The sequence below is a fragment of the Siniperca chuatsi genome, linkage group LG7 (genome assembly GCF_020085105.1).
Source record: "Siniperca chuatsi isolate FFG_IHB_CAS linkage group LG7, ASM2008510v1, whole genome shotgun sequence".
Lineage (NCBI taxonomy): Eukaryota > Metazoa > Chordata > Actinopteri > Centrarchiformes > Sinipercidae > Siniperca > Siniperca chuatsi.
This window is the reverse complement of record NC_058048.1, coordinates 1,369,403-1,388,972: the sequence shown is the minus strand read 5'-3', so window position 1 is coordinate 1,388,972 and position 19,570 is coordinate 1,369,403. Positions and strand designations below refer to the sequence as shown.

Genomic DNA, 19,570 nt, shown 5'->3' with positions numbered 1-19,570 from the left:
AGGAAAAGAGATCATATTTCTCCAATATTAACTTCTCTGCACTGTCTCCCTGTAAAATCCAGAATAGAATTTAAAATCCTTCTCCTCACCTACAAAGCTGTTAATGGTCAGGCACCATCGTATCTTAAAGATCTCGTAATACCTGTGGAGGTGGGTATGGGAAGCTGTCAGCTGCAGAGGGAGAGGTGGTGGAGTTGCTCAAGTGAGCAGCATCAAGGAGAGATAATTTGCACAGCTGAACCCGGTTAACTAATTATGCTCTCCTTAAATACAGTAACATGCTGGACACAAGGAAGGAAAAAGCAGAGGCGGTCGGAGGAACGGCGGATGCAGAGGGAAAGATTGTGTGGAGAAAAAGAAATAAAGAAAGAATAAACTGAAAACGTGATCTCAGTGTGTGTCTCAAGGCCAAGGGATCTCACGGTAGCACGATTCAGCTACAATGCCTAATTATCCAACTAGAACACTGTGCAGAACACTTCTCCCAGTATGCAGGGTTACTTGTGGTTCCTAGAGTCACCAAAAGTAGAATGGGAGCCAGAGCCTTCAGTTATCAAGCTCCTCTCCTGTGGAATCAGCTCCCACTGTGGGTTCGGGAGGCAGACACCGTCTCCACATTTAAGAGTAGTCTTAAGACTTTCCTCTTTGATAAAGCTTATAGTTAGGATTGGCTGAACCTTTCCTTAATTATGCTGCTATAGGCCTAGACTGCCGGGGGACTTCCCATGATGCACCTCTTTCCTCTCTCCTTCTCTCCCTCTCCATCTGTATGCATCACATTACTGCATGTAACTAACTCAACATCTTCTCTCTCCCATAGTTTTGTGCTTTCTCGTTTCTCTCCTTTCTCCTTCTGTTGCTTTCAGCAGGTATTTCTGCCTCCGGAGCTGCAGAGACTGGATCTGTGGTTGTGGGCCACCTGCTTGACAACTGCTACTAGAGTTGTTGTTATTGGCTCTGTTACTAATACTGACATTATTTTTCCTATAGCTGTCATTCCTATTATTGCTAATTTATTAATATTAACACTACAATTACTATTCTACTATATTAAAAAAATAAATAAATAAATAAATTCTACGTGGTCTTTGCATTGTGCCTCCCTCTCCCATCACCCCCCCTTCCCCAAACCCCTCTCTCTCTCTCTCTCTCTCTCTCTCTCTCTCTCTCTCTCTCTCAAAACCTAACACAGCAGCGGTGGATGGCAGCCCACCATTGAGTCTGGTTCTGTCCAAGGTCTCTGTAATTAATATTATAAAGAGTATGGTCTAGACCTGCTCTATAGGAAAAGCGCAATGAGATAACTTCTGTTATGAATTGGTGCTATATAAATAAAATTGAATTGAATTGAAACACAGAATAATAGTAAATATAAACATAAACTTAGCATAGTCAGCTATAATACACTATTCAAAATATATATAGTGTTGTATGATCTTCATCAATTTAAGAACATATGTAACATATAATAACAACAATTTGCCAAATACAAATATGTGCTTGCATGCACCATTAAAACATGATAAGTGCCTTAAGGTGGGTCCTTACTTTATTTCCTCATCCTGAGGTCCTGTCCCAGGACACCCTAGCAGATTAATGGGAAGAGGGACAAGTTAATAGAATGATGTCAACAAGCTGTAATTACTTGTTGATTACAGCTTTACTATTAAGTGTAAGTAACAAATATAATATCACTTCCAATTCACAGTTAGCTTAGAAAAAGGGTTGTTGCTGAGCTCCAATAAATTCAAGCATTGGAGTCGCTGCACCCCATCTTGCACTAGTTTACCGATACAAACTTCCAAACTTCCGTTTTCTTCGTCACTTAGAAAAGGTTCCTTGCAATTTTTATGGTATAAAGTCCAGCCAGATGCACGTCTGTCCTGTAATAATTGTTGCACAAGCTAATCAGACTAATCAATCATGCATCAACGGTAAACTCGAAAATTATTGTAGGCCTACATTTTTCTGTACATGAAAGAACATTTCACACTTGTTTAAAGCCCAAACAGGCCAACAGGAAATAAAGATGACACATTTTAAGGAAAAGGCAACATGGAAGCATTTAACAGTAGCCTAATTGATGACATTTCTAAGAACTGATGGGAAGACCACCAACACCAAAAAGATTCTGGCTCTCAAGATTTTGAGTTTCATGTAGGCTACAGTTCCTTTAAATAAAACTTTGAATGCAGGAAGGAATATAATTAAACTATGAGATTGTTACTTTAAATAAAGGGTCTTACAACTTCTTCCACCAAATAAGTTTGGGTAATGTTAAGCAGTGTGAGCTACAACATGCAAAAACTAGTATGGTCCTGGGAATGATTAAGTTGTGGATGGCTGGGACTGAGGCAGCTATTTGAATTAAGCTATAAGACTCAGAAACTTAAGGAAAAACTGAGAATGATGTTTTTCACAAAGATTAAACAATATGCCTTGTTTTGTTTATGGCCACAGGCTATAGTTTCTAGAAATACTTGTTAATGTTTGGATAGGCCTTTGGTTTGGTATCAACAGATTCATTGCAATCTCAAGATTCATATGATACTTCACGCTAGCTTAAAAATGTCCCGCAACAGCCTTAAAAAGACAGTAATGTTAATGCCATGTGTGTCAGCACCCTAAGATGCATCAAAGTTTAATGTAAGACTAATATCACTTTTTTTCAATCACTGCAAGATTGATCATATTATCCTAACTAGTTAAGTTTTTTCAGCTTTCTAAAGTTTTAATTAATTTGCTTTTAGGCCTACATGCTTTTGAACCTCTACACTGTGGGCTTGGATACCAAAATAGATTAAATGGACTGAAATTGTAAATACTGCAATGTATAGGCTAGTCCTTATTGGAAAGATGATTTTTTTTTGTCTTGTTTCTGCAAATAAAACATGACTAAAAAAGTCTTGTTCAGTTTTCTTTTATTATGCAGTATAGTACGCATTTTCTCAATAGGGTTTAGAAAACTAAGATGGTATTTTTTAGCTTTGTCTTATACCTTGGGAATGATAAATACTTAACATGAAGAAAATAATGTTCTCTTAAGCATGATACTCCAAGCAAACCTCATTTAACCATAGTAAAAGTATCACACAGTAATTGTAGGCCACAGTATGTTGAGAAAAAAGGGTTGAAATGTGGTGAGATTTCAAACTGTGCAGGCTTAAGCACATATCAGATTATTATTGCTTGTTTAATGAGTTCATTAGTAACTACCCTAATAACCAATTCATGTGTACAGTTGTTGGCTCAATTATTTGTAAAAAAACAAAAAACAAAAAAACAACACACGCCTGATGACATGGCTCAAGAGATGAAGGGGGCCCACAGAGACTGCTTATATAGGGCCCAGAATTTTGTGCTACACCCCTGTTGAGCCAGTATTCCTGTAAAATCACCATGACTCTAGAAACAAAACCACGTGCTGTTTTGTCCACATTAAAATTGTTAAAAAGATTCAGCAATTTAAGACTATTTAAAGAGATATTCTAATCATGTTTGACCCACAAACTTTAAACAGTTTCACCCAGTTAATGCAAGCCTGTAAACAGAAACATTATCAACGTTTATCTTGTTATTGTATAAACTGGATTGACAGGGCAGGTCTGTTGTTATTTAAACACCGCCTACAGGGAAATCGAAACCTATCTGTGGAATAATTGCGTAACTTGTAGGTTACTGTAAGTCTCCCATTTTGAGTCCAGAGCACACTGCCTGCAGGCCAGCATACCTGAACAATTCAATTTCGGACAATGGCTTTTAATCAGCAGTCACCTTTTTATAACCCAGTAAGTGATTAAACCTTGTGTATCTTTTCAAGTCTTTATTTTCCCGAGAAACGATGTGATGAGGTTATCTCAGGGGCATCCCGTTACAAGCAGCAGAACTAGCTTGTAAATGGAAACTGATGATCGGCAACCTTTACCGTATCATCAAAATCTGCTCTTAAATTCGGCTCACGCTCAATACATCAAACAACACTTATTTCAGAACTATTTTCAACTTAATGGTGCGTTCTCTACTTGTTTACAAGCTTTTAATAATAATCTTTCCATAATGCGTGTTTTGGAGCAGATGTTTGATTTATTTTCTCCAGTATACTAGCAATAACAAGTATATTAGCAGTTAGAATGAAAAGCAGCTATTTACATGTTAAGTCCTGTCCTTTCTAGAGAATCCCCTTCACTGGATCAATCCATGGTGGTCTGCAGGAGGGGAAGTCCATCAGCATCTGTGGGCGAGTCCTGCCTGGAGCTGATAGGTCAGATTGTCCTTTTCATTAGCATTTCACCTTTGCTTTTCCGTATTTCTCAGCTGTTAGTCCTAACTTTCTGTGGCAGTGAAGTACAAAACGGTGACCAACGGTGTGCACGGAGGACTCACCGTTAATATGTACAAACTGAGTTTGATCTGATAGATAGGATTTAAACCAGCTTAGTGCGGTTCCTTTAATGCCAATTACACGTTCCAGTCTCTGTAATGGGATGTTATGGTCAATGGTGTCGAATGCAGCACTAGGATCTAACAAGACATGTACAGAGACAAGTCCATTGTCTGATGTCTGATGATAGCGATTTAATGTATCAGTCCGCTTGGATTATCGACGGAGTCCTCGCAGTCTCAGATGCTGACATTGGCCAGGGCACTGCACTGTCGGCAGGTTCAATGGCGAAGCTGATCCTCAGTAGGCAGCAGAGGAATATAACAGAGTTGACTTTTAGTGGGGAAAGTGAGGCTCAGCAGTTACTTCAATTAATTTTATTTATGTAGTGCCAATTCATAACAGAAGTTATCTCATTGCACTTTTCCTATAGAGCAGGTCTAGACTTACTCTTTATAATCAGAATCAGAAATACTTTATTGATCCCCGAGGGGAAACTCTTTTGTTACAGCAGCTCACTATCACTTCAGTGCACACAGGAATAGAAGTACTAAGCAAAAATATAATACACTATAATACAGTTCAGATAAATTAAGTACCAAGTGGGTATAAGTATAAAATTAAAATAAATAAGTGTGAAGTAAAAGTGGGTTTACAGTTGATGATAATAATACGGTATAAAGTAATAGTGCATGAACTGTCTAGTGTAGCTTATTAAGATTATAATGAGACGGAGGATATTGCACAGCAGTAATAGAAGTATGAATAAATATCAATAATTAGGGAATTTTAAACTGAAAAGAGTATATTGCACAGCAGTATTAACACAGGATATTGCACAATTATTTCAAGTATTGCAGAGATCATTAGATCCAATGTCCAGTTTAATGACTTAAGGTCATATAGACTAACACTTAGATTCAGGGTTATCTCAGGTTTTGCTTGAAGACTGCACTGTATTTTTAACAGAAATCCCACATTACAAACTGTAGTAATAAGTAGTTAAGTAATTTTCAAATCCTACATACTGACACTTAGAGGGAGGAGTTAAAGAATTTGATGGCCACAGGCAGGAATGACTTCCTGTGGCGCTCTGTGGTGCTTTTTGGGGGGATGAGTCTTCTTCTGAAGGTACTCCTTTGTTTGACCAGCACGTCATGGAGTGGGTGGGAGACATTGTCCATAATGGCATGTAGTTTGGCCAGCATCCTCCTCTCTGACACCACCGACAGAGAGTCCAGCTCCACCCCCACAATGTCACTGGCCTTACGGATCAGTTTGTTGAGTCTGTTAGCGTCCGCTACCCTCAACCTGCTGCCCCAGCATGCAACAGCTTACAGGATAGCACTGGCCACCACAGACTCATAAAACATCCTCAGCATTGTCCGGCAGATGTTGAAGGACCTCAGCCTCCTCAGGAAATAGAGGCGGCTCTGGCCCTTCCTGTAAAGAGCTTGAGTGTTCTTAGCCCAGTCCAGTTTATTGTCCATGAGTACTCCCAGGTACTTGTAATCCTCTGCAATGTCCACACTGACCCCCTGGATGGAAACAGGGGTCACTGGTGCCTTGGCCCTTCGTAGGTCTACAACCAGATCCTTAGACTTTGTCGCATTGAGCTGCAGATGGTTCTGCTCACACCATGAGACAAAGTTCCCCACCACAGCCCTGTACTCAGTCTCATCACCACCGCTGATACATCCCACCACACAGAGTCATCAGAAAACGTCTGATGGTGGCAGGACTCTGTGTGGTAGCTGAAGTCTGTGGTGTAGATGGTGAAGAGGAAGGGAGAGTGGATACTCCCCTGAGGGGTCCCCATGTTGCTGACCACGCTGTCTGACACACAGTGCTGCAGACGCACATGCTGTGGTCTGCCAGTCAGGTAGTCAACAATCCAGGACACAAGGGGGGCATTCACCTGCCTCGCTGCCAGAACAGCAAGCCCGCCACCTTTCCGCTTACCGCTCCCGGTGTGATCCCTGTTGGCCCAAACAGTCTGAAAGCCGTCGATGGAAACGTTATGATCCTGGTGTAGCCATGTCTCTGAGAAGCACATCAAACTACACTCACGGAACTCCGTCTGACTCCGGGCTAACGCTGTTAGCTTATCCATTTTATTCGCCAGCGATCTCACATTGCCCATGACGAGAGAAGGCAGACACGGCTTAAATCTCTTGTTCTTAAGTCTCTTTTGTCTGCACCCCTCTCTCTTCCCTCGCCGCTTTGTTCCACCTCTGCATCCTCAGTGTCCTCCTCCAGATCTCAGTGGGGACATCAGTTGTCCTGGGCGCCATGACGCTCAGCTTCAGCGCAACCAGCTGTTCCCTGGTGTAAACAATGTGGCCAAACAGCTGCAGCGGTGCCCTGACCGAGTAGCAGGAGAAGAAATTCCACGACAAAAAAAAGTACCAAAACACTTTCTACTCTCATTTTCGTAAAGAGCGTAGTTTAAATTATACTTACACACAAGTTACTGAAGTTTGGAAGAAAAAGGAAAGCTAAAAGTTGGAAAAAGACGACGAGACGGAGCTACGGCAACAGGCAGCATGCACGCTGGCGCATGCGCACTACATTTTATAATATTATTTACAGAGACCCAACAAATCCCACCATGAGCAAGCACTTGGCGACCGTGGCAAGAAAAAACTTCCTTTTAACAGGCAAAAACCTTGGACAGAACCAGACTCAATAGTGGGTGGCCATCCGCCACTGCTGTATTAGGTTTTGAGAAAGAGAGAGAGCGAGAGAGAGAGAGAGCGAGAGAGAGGTTTTGAGAAAGACAGAGAAGGGGGTGGGGCAGAGGGGAGCACAATGCAAATACCACCTAGAATTTTAAAATAGTAATAATGTAATGGTAGTGGTAATATTAATATTAATAAGTTAATAATAATAGAAATGACAGTCATAGGAATAATAATGACAATAATAGTAACAGAGCCAATAACAACAACTGTAGTAGCAGTTGTCCAGCAGGAACACGGGGGCAGCAGGTGGTCCACAACCAAAGATCCAGTCTCTGCAGCTCTGGAGGTAGAAACACCTGCTGAAAGTCACAGAAGGAGAGAGGAGAGAGATGAGAAATCACAAAACTACTGTAGAAAGAAGATGTTGAGTTAGTAACATGCAGTAATGGGATAAAAATGCATACAGAGAGGAAGAGGAGGAGAGAGGAAAGAGGTGCATCATGGGAAGACCCCTGGCAGTCTAGGCCTATAGTAGCATAACTAAGGTATGGTTCAGGACTCACCCAAGCCAGTCCTAAATATAAGCTTTATCAAAAAGGAAAGTCTTAAGCCTACTCTTAAATGTGAAGATGCTTTTTGCTTTTGGCTGAAACCCCTGGATCAAGACTGGGCTTTTTAAGAAGAGGTTTAATTACAGCTACTTTAAAAGGACTGTGGTACATAGCCTGTTAATAAAGACAGATTGATCATATCCAGTAAAGAAGTGCTAACTAAGGGTAAAACGTCTTTAAGCAGCCTAGTTGGAATGAGGTCTAAGAGACAGGTTGATGGCTTAGATTAATTAATCGTGGAAGTTAGATGAAGAAGGTCGATAGGAGAAAGGCAATCAAAAAATATCAGGTTTTACAGTTGTTTTTACAGTTGTAAGTTATCCTCCTCTCTGTGAAGAAAACTGTAAATCCAAATCTTCCTTCTGCAGCTAAGAGATTGTTATGTGGAATATGACAATCTCGTTTGCTGGACGAGCAACAGACTGTTTTGTGTAACACAAAACAGTCTGTTGCTCGTCCAGCGAGTTAAGACTTTCACCTAGGGATTAAAGTTCTGAGAATAAAGTGTTACTAGACTTTGGTCTGATAAAGCATAGTTATTAGCTTGCACAGTGGCCAAAACTAACACAAGTAAACAGCCCAGCAGCGTGGTACCATTACAAAATGGAACATGCTTTGGTGAAATAACCCAGTTATAAACCTTATCTCTGCCCAGACACAAGCCTCTTGAAAGCGATTTAATGCATCAGTCCGCTTGGATTATCCGGCAGAGTCCTCTCAGGCTCCGATGCTGACATTGGCCAGGGCACTGCACTGTCGGCAGGTTCAATGGCAAAGCTGATCCTCAGTAGGCAGCAGAGGAATATAACAGAGTTGACTTTTAGTGGGGAGAGTGGGGCTCAGCAGTTATCTTCCTCTCTGTGAAGAAAACGGTAAATCCGAATCTTCCTTCTGCAGCTAAGAGATTGTAATGTGGAATATAACAATCTCGTTCAGGATCCAAAAATGTGTTCAGCGAACACAAAACAGTCTGTTACTCGTCCAGCGAGTTAAGACTTTCACCTAGGTCTCACCTTGCTCCTTGACCTGATTGGGGCTAGTCTGTGGAATGGTTGCTGAGTGGTGTGTGGAAGAGTAGCTCAACAAACAGGAGTGAGTCGAGTTTGGCCTGTAACTTCCAAATGTACTTCTACATTACATGTGTGTTACCTCTCTCTGATGGGTAGATTAGTGAGTTATGAGTTCTATCTCTAGGTTCTTAGGGTGTACAGAAATTGGGATTGCACTGCCAAAACTATACGCCAGAGGTACCTGTGAAGGTTGCACAACAGTGGTAGTAGCGTATTTAAGCATCCGCTCAACAAGGTGTTGACCAAGGCACGTTTGCCCACCCTGCTGGTGAGGGTTTTCGGTTCCTTTGATCACGAGGCACCTTGCGAGGCTTGGATTCCAAAGATCATAGCGCCATCCACGAGCTTCCTGACAGGGCGCACACACATTTCCCATGCCAGCTAGGCATATCTTCTGATTTCTTGTGAGGTCTCCCTTACAGCAGTGCACGGTTACATCGTACCACACGTCCTCGTGGAAATCATGGTGGGAGTGTCTTCATGAAAACATGAATGATCTTGGCTGTGGTCTTCCAGATGAGCTTCAGTTTTTCATGCAACAATGTGTGAGGTAGATCAAGAAGGCAGCACTCTGTCTCTCAGAGATAGTCGTCAATATTCAACTCTTGACTATTCAGATCGAACCGTTCTACGTTTCTGGCGAGGGAATCGAGTTGTCGAATGCCCAGGCCTTGCTCTCGGGTAGGACATGGGCCGTCTGAGTTGTCAGAAGCTCCATAGCAATGAGGACAACTTCTTTCCCTTTGCGGTGGGGATAGAATCCAAACAAGGTGTCGGCGCGAGGTACGGGGCCTGTATGGCTCGATGGCAGGTGAGGGGCCAAAAACGCCCATGCCACTCGGTGTGGAGATTCTGTCCCACCAAAGCGCAAGGTTTGGCAACTAAGGGTGAACTGGGGTACTCTGCCGGAGGGTGGGGCTTCTGTATCTTAACAAGCGGGCTGAGAAGGGCGTTCGATAGCTGTCCAGTGTAAGAAGTGACTGGGCCACTAGAGGCTGTTTGGCTCCTAGCCAGGGTCCCTGGGTTAGCTGGCGTTGCTGGGCCAGTCCGTTGGGCCTCTTCAGCTGGGTTTTCTTTGAGCAGGGTTTGACTGCCCGAGATAAAGGCCCCACAAGATGTAAAGGCTAAATCTGTGAACGGAGTGGCCACTCAGGTCAGCCCGCAAGTTGCTAAGCTGACCAAAGGAGACAACAAAATGGTGGAAAATAGGCATGTAGCCTGCATGGGCTAGTCGTCTACCGATGAGCCACACCCAAGCACTCACTCCCCGGAAGAGGTATGGGCTGCTACATTTAGATGGTAGAACCCTGAAAACGTGGACTGAGATGACCATGTGGCTGCTGTATGGAGAGAGGCTTCCCGCCACAAGGCCCATGAGATGGCAAACACCATAGGTCCAGTGTGTCCAAACCCCAGGACAGGACAGCCACACCAGAGAACACATACGCCCACTGAATTGTGTCCACCCAGTGAGACCGCCTAGCCTTCGGCAAGGGTTTGCCCAAATGACTGGATTTGAAACAGATGAACAGCTACACTGGATGTACTCTGCCAAGGCCCTGACAGGGCACAGCACTGACTGGACTGGGTCAGGTGGAACTCAGATAGAACCTTAGGCAGGAATGCCGGTTTGGGGCAAAGGATTACACAGCAACCCCATGGGGCTCAAAAGGGGGATGCTGAAGTGCACTGAGGACTATATCCAAGTCCCATGGAGGGACTGAAGATCTAGTCCTGCAAATTGTAAGCCTCTGGGCACCTCTGAGGAACCAGGAAATCAAGGAGCAGCAATCCTCATCCTAGTACACAGAATATTGCACAATTATTATTAATTATGGCGAAGATGTAATGCTCAATGTCCAGTTTAGTGACCTAGGGTCAAACAGACTAACCCTTAGAGGGAGGAGTTAAATAGTTTGATGGCCACAGGCAGGAATGACTTCCTGTGGCGCTCTGTGGTGCTTTTTGGTGGGATGAGTCTTCCGCTGAAGGTGCTCCTTTGCTTGACCAGCACGTCATGGAGCGGGTGGGAGACACTGTCCAAGATGGCGTGTAGTTTGGCCGCAGCAGGCAGCGGCAGCGGCAGATGGCCGCCCACCCTGAGCCTGGTTCTGCTCGAGGTTTCTACCTCTTAAAAGGATGTTTTTCCTTGCCACTGTTGCCAAAGTGTTTGCTTTTGGTGGGAATTGTTGGGTCTCTATAAACAATATTATAAAGAGTACTGTCTCTATAGAAAAAGTGCAATGAGATGACTTCTGTTATGAATTGGCGCTATATAAATAAAATTGAATTGAATTTGAAAATGCCTGACGAAGATCTCTGTTAGATTGAAACGTTGTTCTGTTATATCAAAATTGCTGGGAGTTATTGGTACAGTGTGTCGATCTTTTGTCTGACTTTTGCATATACTGGAATAATACCTCACTGACTCAAGAGAATGTAATTTTAAATATAATATAATCTTAAAATAGGGATTGTGTCCTTTTTTGCAATGGGGAAACATACTACCTTTATGCTTATGTTGTTGATACTTTAATTTCATTGAGACTTAGTTTTAGGTGTTTATTTAACATTAGGACACATTATGCTTAATAAATTCCATTCATTTTCAATTGAGCCTATTTTTTTTTCAAATGATTACTCTTTAGACTTGTCCTTATCATTAAAGCATATCCTCATAATAAAAAAAGCCCTTGTTATTTCATTGTGATTTTGTAAATAATATATGTTAAGACATATTAAAGGTACCCTGTTGAGTTTTTGGTAAACTAAGTTATTGGTGAATAACAATCATTGTTTCTCACAAAGATGCATTACGTGTATCCTTGAGGCATAACAAACATGCTGAATGCATTTGCTACCCCCTTCAGTCTTCATTAGCACATGGCGTTTGCTCATTTGCAAATGTATGTGACCAACCACATGCTTTTGCACATACATGTGCTTTCATTATGTAGTGCTTTCATTATGTAGACCTAGAAATACAAATATAACAGGGATCCTCTCATCAAAACCATGCTCCATAGCACCATTGGTGGTCAAAAAATCCTTAAGTACCTTAAGGTCATTTGCTACTATTCATTATTTGGGGGTTATGTTTTAAATTGTTGCCCACCGACAATAAAGTCTCATTTCGATGCAGGTTTCACAAGGCAGAAACTTCATTAAGCCACATTTTGGCAATTTTTATACAATTCTTATCATAAAAAGCAAAATAATGACCGTTTCTTGTACACCATGATGACTTCTGTTTTTCTTCAGCTTCCATGTGAATTTACAGTGTGGTTCCAGGACCAATGCAGACATTGCTCTCCACATTAACCCACGGTATGACAGTCACCCTGGTTATGTGGTTACCAACACCTTCCAGTATGGCAGTTGGGGCATTGAAGAGAGGAAGCACAACTCTCCATTCCCTGCTGGCTCTACCTTCAGCCTGCTTATCACAGTCTCCCGTGATTCCTTCCAGGTCTGTAGGGCTGAAATTGCCAAGAATTTGAAAATGATCTACTCAGTTTGGTCAGAGTAACATTCTGACAAACTTACACAAGTCTAGAAATTAAAGAAAATAATTTAAGCAGATGTTATTTCACTACTTTTACAAATCCTGGTTTTTATGGAATTACATTTGTGTCTGTTTTCTGAGTGAAAAACAGGTCATTTTGAGCACAGATTTATTTTATTTTGTCTGCGAATAAATTATAGTTTGTACAGAAATTATTATCACCCAAAGAATAATGTAATTTAAGCAAACAAAAATATAATAACCTCTCTCAAGTTTGAACACACTCAGCAACCTGACAGTGTTAGAATGAGCCACAATTTTGGCCAATCAAAAATAGATTTTTCAGGTTGTTATTTTTTTTTCAAACTTTCTTTGCACTGTAATAATTCCTCTAAAAGATGTTATATAAATAAATTAAATTACATATTTTTACATGCACATAAGTGCATTCAAAAATATATTTCTGTATTCTGAAATGAGTATAATCTAATTCCATATTTTCTGTCTCCAGCTGAATGTCAGTGGCTGCCACTTTATGGAGTACAGACATCGTATCCCATTTCACCAGGTGGACACCATCTCAGTAGGCGGGAAAGTAGAAATTTCCTCCATTGCCTTCCAGAACTCTATGGTAAGGATGCTACTAGAATTAATGCAAAAAACAGTATGGCATTGTGTTTCATGTGACATACAGTAATGTCAGTGCTCTCATTACAAATAATCCCAAACCTCATAAATAAATCAACATGAGTATATGAGTATATTAGAGTATATTAAAGGGGTTTCCTTTTGTGTTTAGTTCCCTGGACAACTGGCATTTCCTGCTCAGCCTGTGTTTGCTTCACATGTAGCCTATCCCACCCAGGCTGCCTTCCCATCTTGTCCAATGTTTCCACCTCAGCCTGGATTCTCCCCACAGCCTGGATTCCCCTCACAGCCAGGATTTCCTTCTGCAGTGCCTGTGAGTATCAGGCAGGGTGGAGTAACAGTTCTACAGACATTTTACAGAGCTGCTTTGGGGGCAGCCAAACCTTACTGGTTGAGTTAAAGGGTCAGTTCAGACAAATTGCAAGAAAAACAAACATATTCACTTCACACAAGTGAGACGGTGTAGTCCCTCATTCGTCCAGGATATTCACACAAGTGAACAATCCTATAACAATGCACAGTCATTTACTTTTAGTGGTATCTGGCCATGTAGATAGTTTTGGTTTCATTTGGTTTCTGATTTCTGCCTCCAGCCCAATACAATGGCGGTGACTTTCATTTATGTGGTAAAAATAGGAGATATTTAATTCTAAGATGTTAAGCATGCCAGTAATCTAGGTTGTCTTAGCCAGCTAAGTTTCTGAATTCAAATGAGCCATTTTGGCCTATAACTATTTAGAAAAGCTCATTAGCCGATCTGGTGACTCTCCATAGCTGTGTCCCAAATTTATACTACATACTATTTCTATACAGTACTAAATATTAATTGTCACTGTTTTAGCAGTTAGTATACAAAATAATTTGCATACAGGAAATGATACGGGCATAAGGATTGGATTGGCCACATTGGAAGGCGGAGTGAAAAGTCGTCATAGAGAGAGAGAGGAGATGCAATATTGTTCAAATATGGCGATAACGTGCAGATCTTGAGACAGTCTCTCCTGAAGGCATTCATAGTGTTACTCTCAGTTGTTCACATAGAAATTGACAAAAATAGTTGTGTCAAGAATGAAAAAAAAAATAGGTAGAAAAAGAAGTTCAAACCCTGGCTCTTTTCTCACCTCTGCACAGCTGAACAATCAGGGCGTGAAGTGGGTGTGAATGTTGGAGTGTCGGATTTGGAAAGTTACAGAAATTCTCAGACACAGCCCCCCAGGGCTAGTGTGGAGGGAAGGGGGTTTCTGGAACTATTCGGCCATCCAATAAGCAGTTCTGAAGAAGCATACTGGTAGCTTAACACTTGACGCTTCCTTCACATTCACACATAAATCAATTTGTGACGGCCCACAGTCCACTGCAGAGTCATGTTTCTTTGTTTAGGCCATGGTTTGGACAGTATGTTTCCCAGACTTACAGTAGTTTCTTGGAACTTCAGTAATGATTGCCGTTGTCTAGTTGTCAATAGTTTTTATTATTCAACATTATTTTTAACAGTATAAACCCTGATTTTACCCTCACATTTCACCTTAATGACTTTGAAGTGCAAGAAAACAAACACTCTGTCTGACAGTATCTCATTTATATTGTGTGTAAACTTGTTCGAGCTCTTCATTGAAGTTACGCTATATGATGTTAACACTTAGTGAAATATTCAAACCAGTTTTTATGGCTAGTATTAATAGTCCAAACAAGTTGAATAGCTGATGGAACTGATATACGCATTTTCACTTCTCTACCTCCTGTTCAAGCTGACCACCTTAAGAGAGGGGAAAATGTGTGAACTCTCGCCCCTCCTCCTTGCTATAAAATATCAGGTTTTTAGTAAGCAGTGTGTCTTCTCTTATTCTTACTCAAACTACCATTGCCTATAAAAGGTGGCTCCCTCCTCCGCTGAATATCACACCCTATTCATTGATGTCATAGCAAGTGTTTTCAATAACTCCTTTAAAGGCAAACTGTATCACTGTCTGGAGCAGCAGTTTTATCGTCTGTGGTTTGTAAATTAATGATACTCTTAGATTAAATGAATGGATTATGGTTGTATTTGTATAATTAATTTTCCTATTAAGGTCTCTATACAGGCTGTTCCCTACAAGAACATCATCAGCGGTGGACTTAAACCTGGCAGGACCATCACTATCCAGGGGACTGTTGCCCCCAATGCCACAAGGTCTGATCAGTTGTTACTGGATTTCAGTTTGAAACGACATTACAGAAAAGAAACAACATAACTTTACATCTCAAGACTGGACTGTGTATGTAGAGGAGTTGGGAAAACGAGGAATAAAATTAAACCCAATAAAAGACAGAATACATTACACACTAACATAAATATTTGCACTGATTGCAATTTATTGCAGCTTTAAACTGTTTGACCATACATTTAGCCCCAGGCCATACCTTTACCCATAGGCCAAGGAGGTGCAGCTATGTGTGTCATTTTTCCAGCCAGCCAATAACTACCCTAGTTGTTTGTACTTACCTGGACAACTTCAACCAGAGAAAAGCTGAAATTGCCTGGTGTAAATTTGGCTTGAATACCAGCACACTCTGCATGACAGATGGTAACCCATTCCTGCCCCCCTGACCTACACAGAGACCATACATCTGCCCCTAAACTGTACATCTGGCCCTAGACCTAACATTTGCCCTTAGACCATAAATGTGCACCTAGACTGTACATCGGACCTAGACCCTACATTTGCCAATAAACAGTACATCTGCACCTTGATTGTATATCTTCCTCTAGACTGTACATCTGCCCCTAGATTGTACATGTAGCCTAGACCATACTTCTATCCCTAGAATGTAGATTGTCATCTAGATTGTATGCCCCTAGGCCGCACGTCTGCACCTAGACCATACAACTGTGCATTGACCATACATCTGGTCCTATAGACCGTACATCTGCACCTAGAATAGGCATAGAATGTTCATACAGTATGTGCTCCTAGACCCTTTATGAGTTTTCATCTACCTAAATATCGATTTTGTTTATAATACATAATTACTAGTGGGAAATTGATATTTATTTAACTTGTATTTTGAGGTTTAATATAAAAACTCTTCCATCGCCCAAATAATTTGTCACATGAAAATAATCACTTAAGTCAGACTTGATCCTTAGTCACAAAACACCCAGACCAGGATTTATCAGTGACAGACAATCGCACAGAATCATTTTCTGTGTATGCCAGGATTTCCTCTGTGGTTGTTTTACTGGATGCTGACAAGGTATATGATTGGGTCATAGAGGTCTTCAGTATAGAGAAACAAACAAAGGAGCTACATAGTGACTGTGAATCTTTGAACTTTACAAAACAATTGAAATAAGCAAATTCATCGTTATAGTTCCAGGCAGTACTTCGTTAAATTGATGTCTATTGTTTTGTTTGTTCAAACTCCAATGCTCATCCATTTATTCAGTAACAAGTGGATATTAGAACCCTTGCAGCAAGCTTGTGATTTCAGAGTTACCGGTTTGCTGTGGCAATTTAACCAGTTTCACACACTATCAGACAGAGAATCTAATTTCCTTTATAGGAACATAAACCATATCCAGTTGCTGTTAATGCTTCTTTATAAACTTCTTTATAAAAAACAACAAACCAGTAATTATGATGCTGATGACTTTAAACCGACGTAAAATCTAAATCAGTTTAACAATCTTATTTCATTCATCTGACACATTTCAATAGCAGAAAAGCAACTGTGAAAATGGATGGCTGTGTAATCCGAGAAACTACTCTTTTATGTCATCTCACTACTACCAGTAAACCAAGCTGCAGTGATTTTATTTCTCACCACCCACGCCCACAGCTGAAAATTGTTAAATTCTAAATTAAAGAGCCAGATTTTCCTGAATTTGAGTTGGCTTGATGGTCTCTGTGGATAGATCTGTGGATTTCTGTGAGAGAGAGCTAGTCACAAAAGATGTGACAAATTTCCCTCAGTTGTAGTAGGAATCTTATGACAGCATGTTGATTTTGTACACTGAAGTTCCTGATAAAAGGCGCAACAGGCGAATGCTATGCCTGACAGGATGAATCTCAGTTTTTGAACTGTGTCTTTTGTTTAGTTTTTCTGTGTCAGGGTTTGTTCTCCAAACAGGAAATAACCACTGTTTCCTCATTCTAAAGATGAGCTCAGTTTCTCAACTTTAATTAAGCAATCTAATGATACACCATAGTTCAAGTTGCTACCCAGAGAATGAAACTATCAAATTCTTAAACCATCCAAAAACATAAAATATGGGACCAACACTGAAAGTTTAATTTCCACAGAGAATAATTTATATAAAGATAATACAGTGATCATCAGACTTAGCCTACAGACTTGTAGGTCACTATATGTAGGATTTGAAAATTACTTAACTACTAAAACCTGAGATAACCCTGAATCTAAGTGTTAGTCTGTATGACCCTAAGTTATTAAACTGGACTTTGATCATTAAGATCACTGCAATACTTGAAATAATTGTGCAATATTCTGTTAATACTGCTGTGCAATATACTCTTTTCAGTTTAAAATTCCCTATTTATTGATATTTATTCATACTTCTATTACTGCTGTGCAATATCCTCCGTCTCATTATAATCTTAATAAGCTACACTTAACTTGACAGTTCATGCACTATCACTCACTACTTGTATTATTACATTGTATTATTATACCGTACATACTTATCATCAGCCGGTAAATCCACTTTGTACATTACACTTATTTTAATTTATACTTATATCCACTTTGTACTTAATTTATCTTACCTGTATTATAGTGTATTATATTCTGATTTGCTTAGTACTTCTATTCCTGTGTGCACTGACATGATAGTGAGCTGCTGTAACAAAAGAGTGTCCTCTCGGGGATCAATAAAGTATTTCTGATTCTGATTCTGATTCTGAATCTCATCATCTGGAAAGTTTTCTTAGACTTGAAAAAGCCCCTGCACAACCACTGAAGACAATATAGAACTGTTTTTGTAGTCCTTGTGACTAGTAAACTGACCTTTATCTGTAGAAGCATGAAAGCATTCATACAGGAGGCCCAGGCTCATGTTGTAGTCAATCTTTCCTCTCTGTTTCCTCTCAGGTTCCATGTGAATCTTAGCCATCACTCTGGCATCGCCCTGCATTACAATCCACGTTTCAATGAGAACACTGTGGTTCGAAACAGCAAGCAGAGGGAGCAGTGGGGCACCGAGGAGCGCGGCGGAGGGATGCCCTTCCACCGGGGACAGCCTTTCACGGTACCACTACAAACACTTCACTGACTGCACACACTGGTAATATGCCCGCATTTGGTACAACATAGAAAAGTTCATATGCATTGAACTTGTGCAGTGATACGATTTTGACTCAAGTATTATGTTAATTAAGTCAGTCATTTTAAGATTTCACAATTCTGAGCATAAGGTCACTAATGAATTAAATCTTAAAATTCTGAGAATAACATAAGAAATCTGACTATATTCATTTAGAATTCTGACTTTGTTCTCTTTTGATCCTCTGCTAAATGTAAGTGTAGATGCACACAAGAGAGGGAATCAAATTATGTGAATTTGAGCTGGTCAAATCATATAGGCATCATCTGACTGATTTACATAACATTTCCCATTCAAAACGTTCTAAAAAATATTGCCAAAAATGTCTGCTGAAGTGGATTCAGAATGCAAAACAAAATTAAATGGAAGGCTCCGACTCTCACAGCAGTTCCAGTCCAGTTTGAAGCAACCAATCATGTTTTTAAAAAAAGCTGTTATTTCCATGTGTGTGTGACCAGCCTAGGAAGTACTAGCTTCCAATTTGAGCTAGACATGTCTTAAAGCCCCTATGTGTGGGACCTTGGCGACTCCTAGTGGTAGTATCAAAAAATACTACTGTGGCAAGTTTGTTAGTTTTACTGTTATCAGGGAGGGTCTTTAAAATATGTGATTTTAAAATGCTCTTTTTTCCCTTTCAGTTGACTATCTGTTGTGAGAATCACTCCTTCAGGATTGTGGCTAATGGGATGCAGACACACACCTTTAGGCATCGTTTCACTCCCGTCCAACACATTAACACCCTGGAGATCGACGGAGACATCAGTCTGACCACTGTGATGGTGTAGAGATCCAGGACCTGTGGTTGGTCTTGACATCTTACACACAACATGGTTTCAGTGACCACAATCATTTATTAATGAATTAATGCTAATTGATTACTTTGGGTATTTACTGGATATTGTATATTTGCCTCCTGTGGATCCATACTACAAATAATCATTCTCATTTTTATATTATTATATGCTATACAGCTCCTGGAAACATTGGTTCTGGGAAAATCCACCTACGATTTTAGGTTCATAAAATAAGGTAAATCTGGTTGAATTCTGTAGTCTGGGGTTTCTCCATATGCATTCTGTGCAATAAAGGCAAATAGTCACTGAGGTGCAAGGAGACAAGACAAGTTGAGAGAAAATTACAACCCCAGAATAACTCTTGGATTTCACTGAACATCAGACTGAATGCAGCTAACAAAGTTAAAATGTCCAAAGGTGAAATCCACCAGTTCCACTAATAATTGAAAAGTATAAGAGTCTCTAACAAAATAATACTGCAATTCAATTGCCTGTTAATTGTGTAATTATTAATGCTTTGTGAAACACTGAAATTAAAATATAGTGTGACAACA

The 19,570-nt window shown here is 40.5% G+C and overlaps 1 protein-coding gene across 2 annotated transcripts; it reads left to right on the top strand.

The window, feature by feature from the left end:
* The first annotated feature begins 3,625 nt into the window (after window positions 1-3,625).
* Window positions 3,626-19,570, top strand: LOC122878843 (galectin-9-like). Of its 2 annotated transcripts, none has more exons than XM_044202296.1 (8): window positions 3,626-3,788; window positions 4,173-4,261; window positions 12,008-12,215; window positions 12,763-12,882; window positions 13,051-13,212; window positions 14,981-15,069; window positions 17,991-18,147; window positions 18,861-19,570. In XM_044202296.1, the coding sequence occupies exons 1-8, from the start codon at window positions 3,753-3,755 to the stop codon at window positions 19,005-19,007; spliced, it is 1,008 nt and encodes a 335-aa protein (XP_044058231.1). In that variant the 5' UTR covers window positions 3,626-3,752; the 3' UTR covers window positions 19,008-19,570. The 2 variants fall into 2 exon arrangements, with proteins under 2 accessions (XP_044058231.1, XP_044058230.1); XM_044202295.1 differs by having other exon boundaries at window positions 14,969-15,069.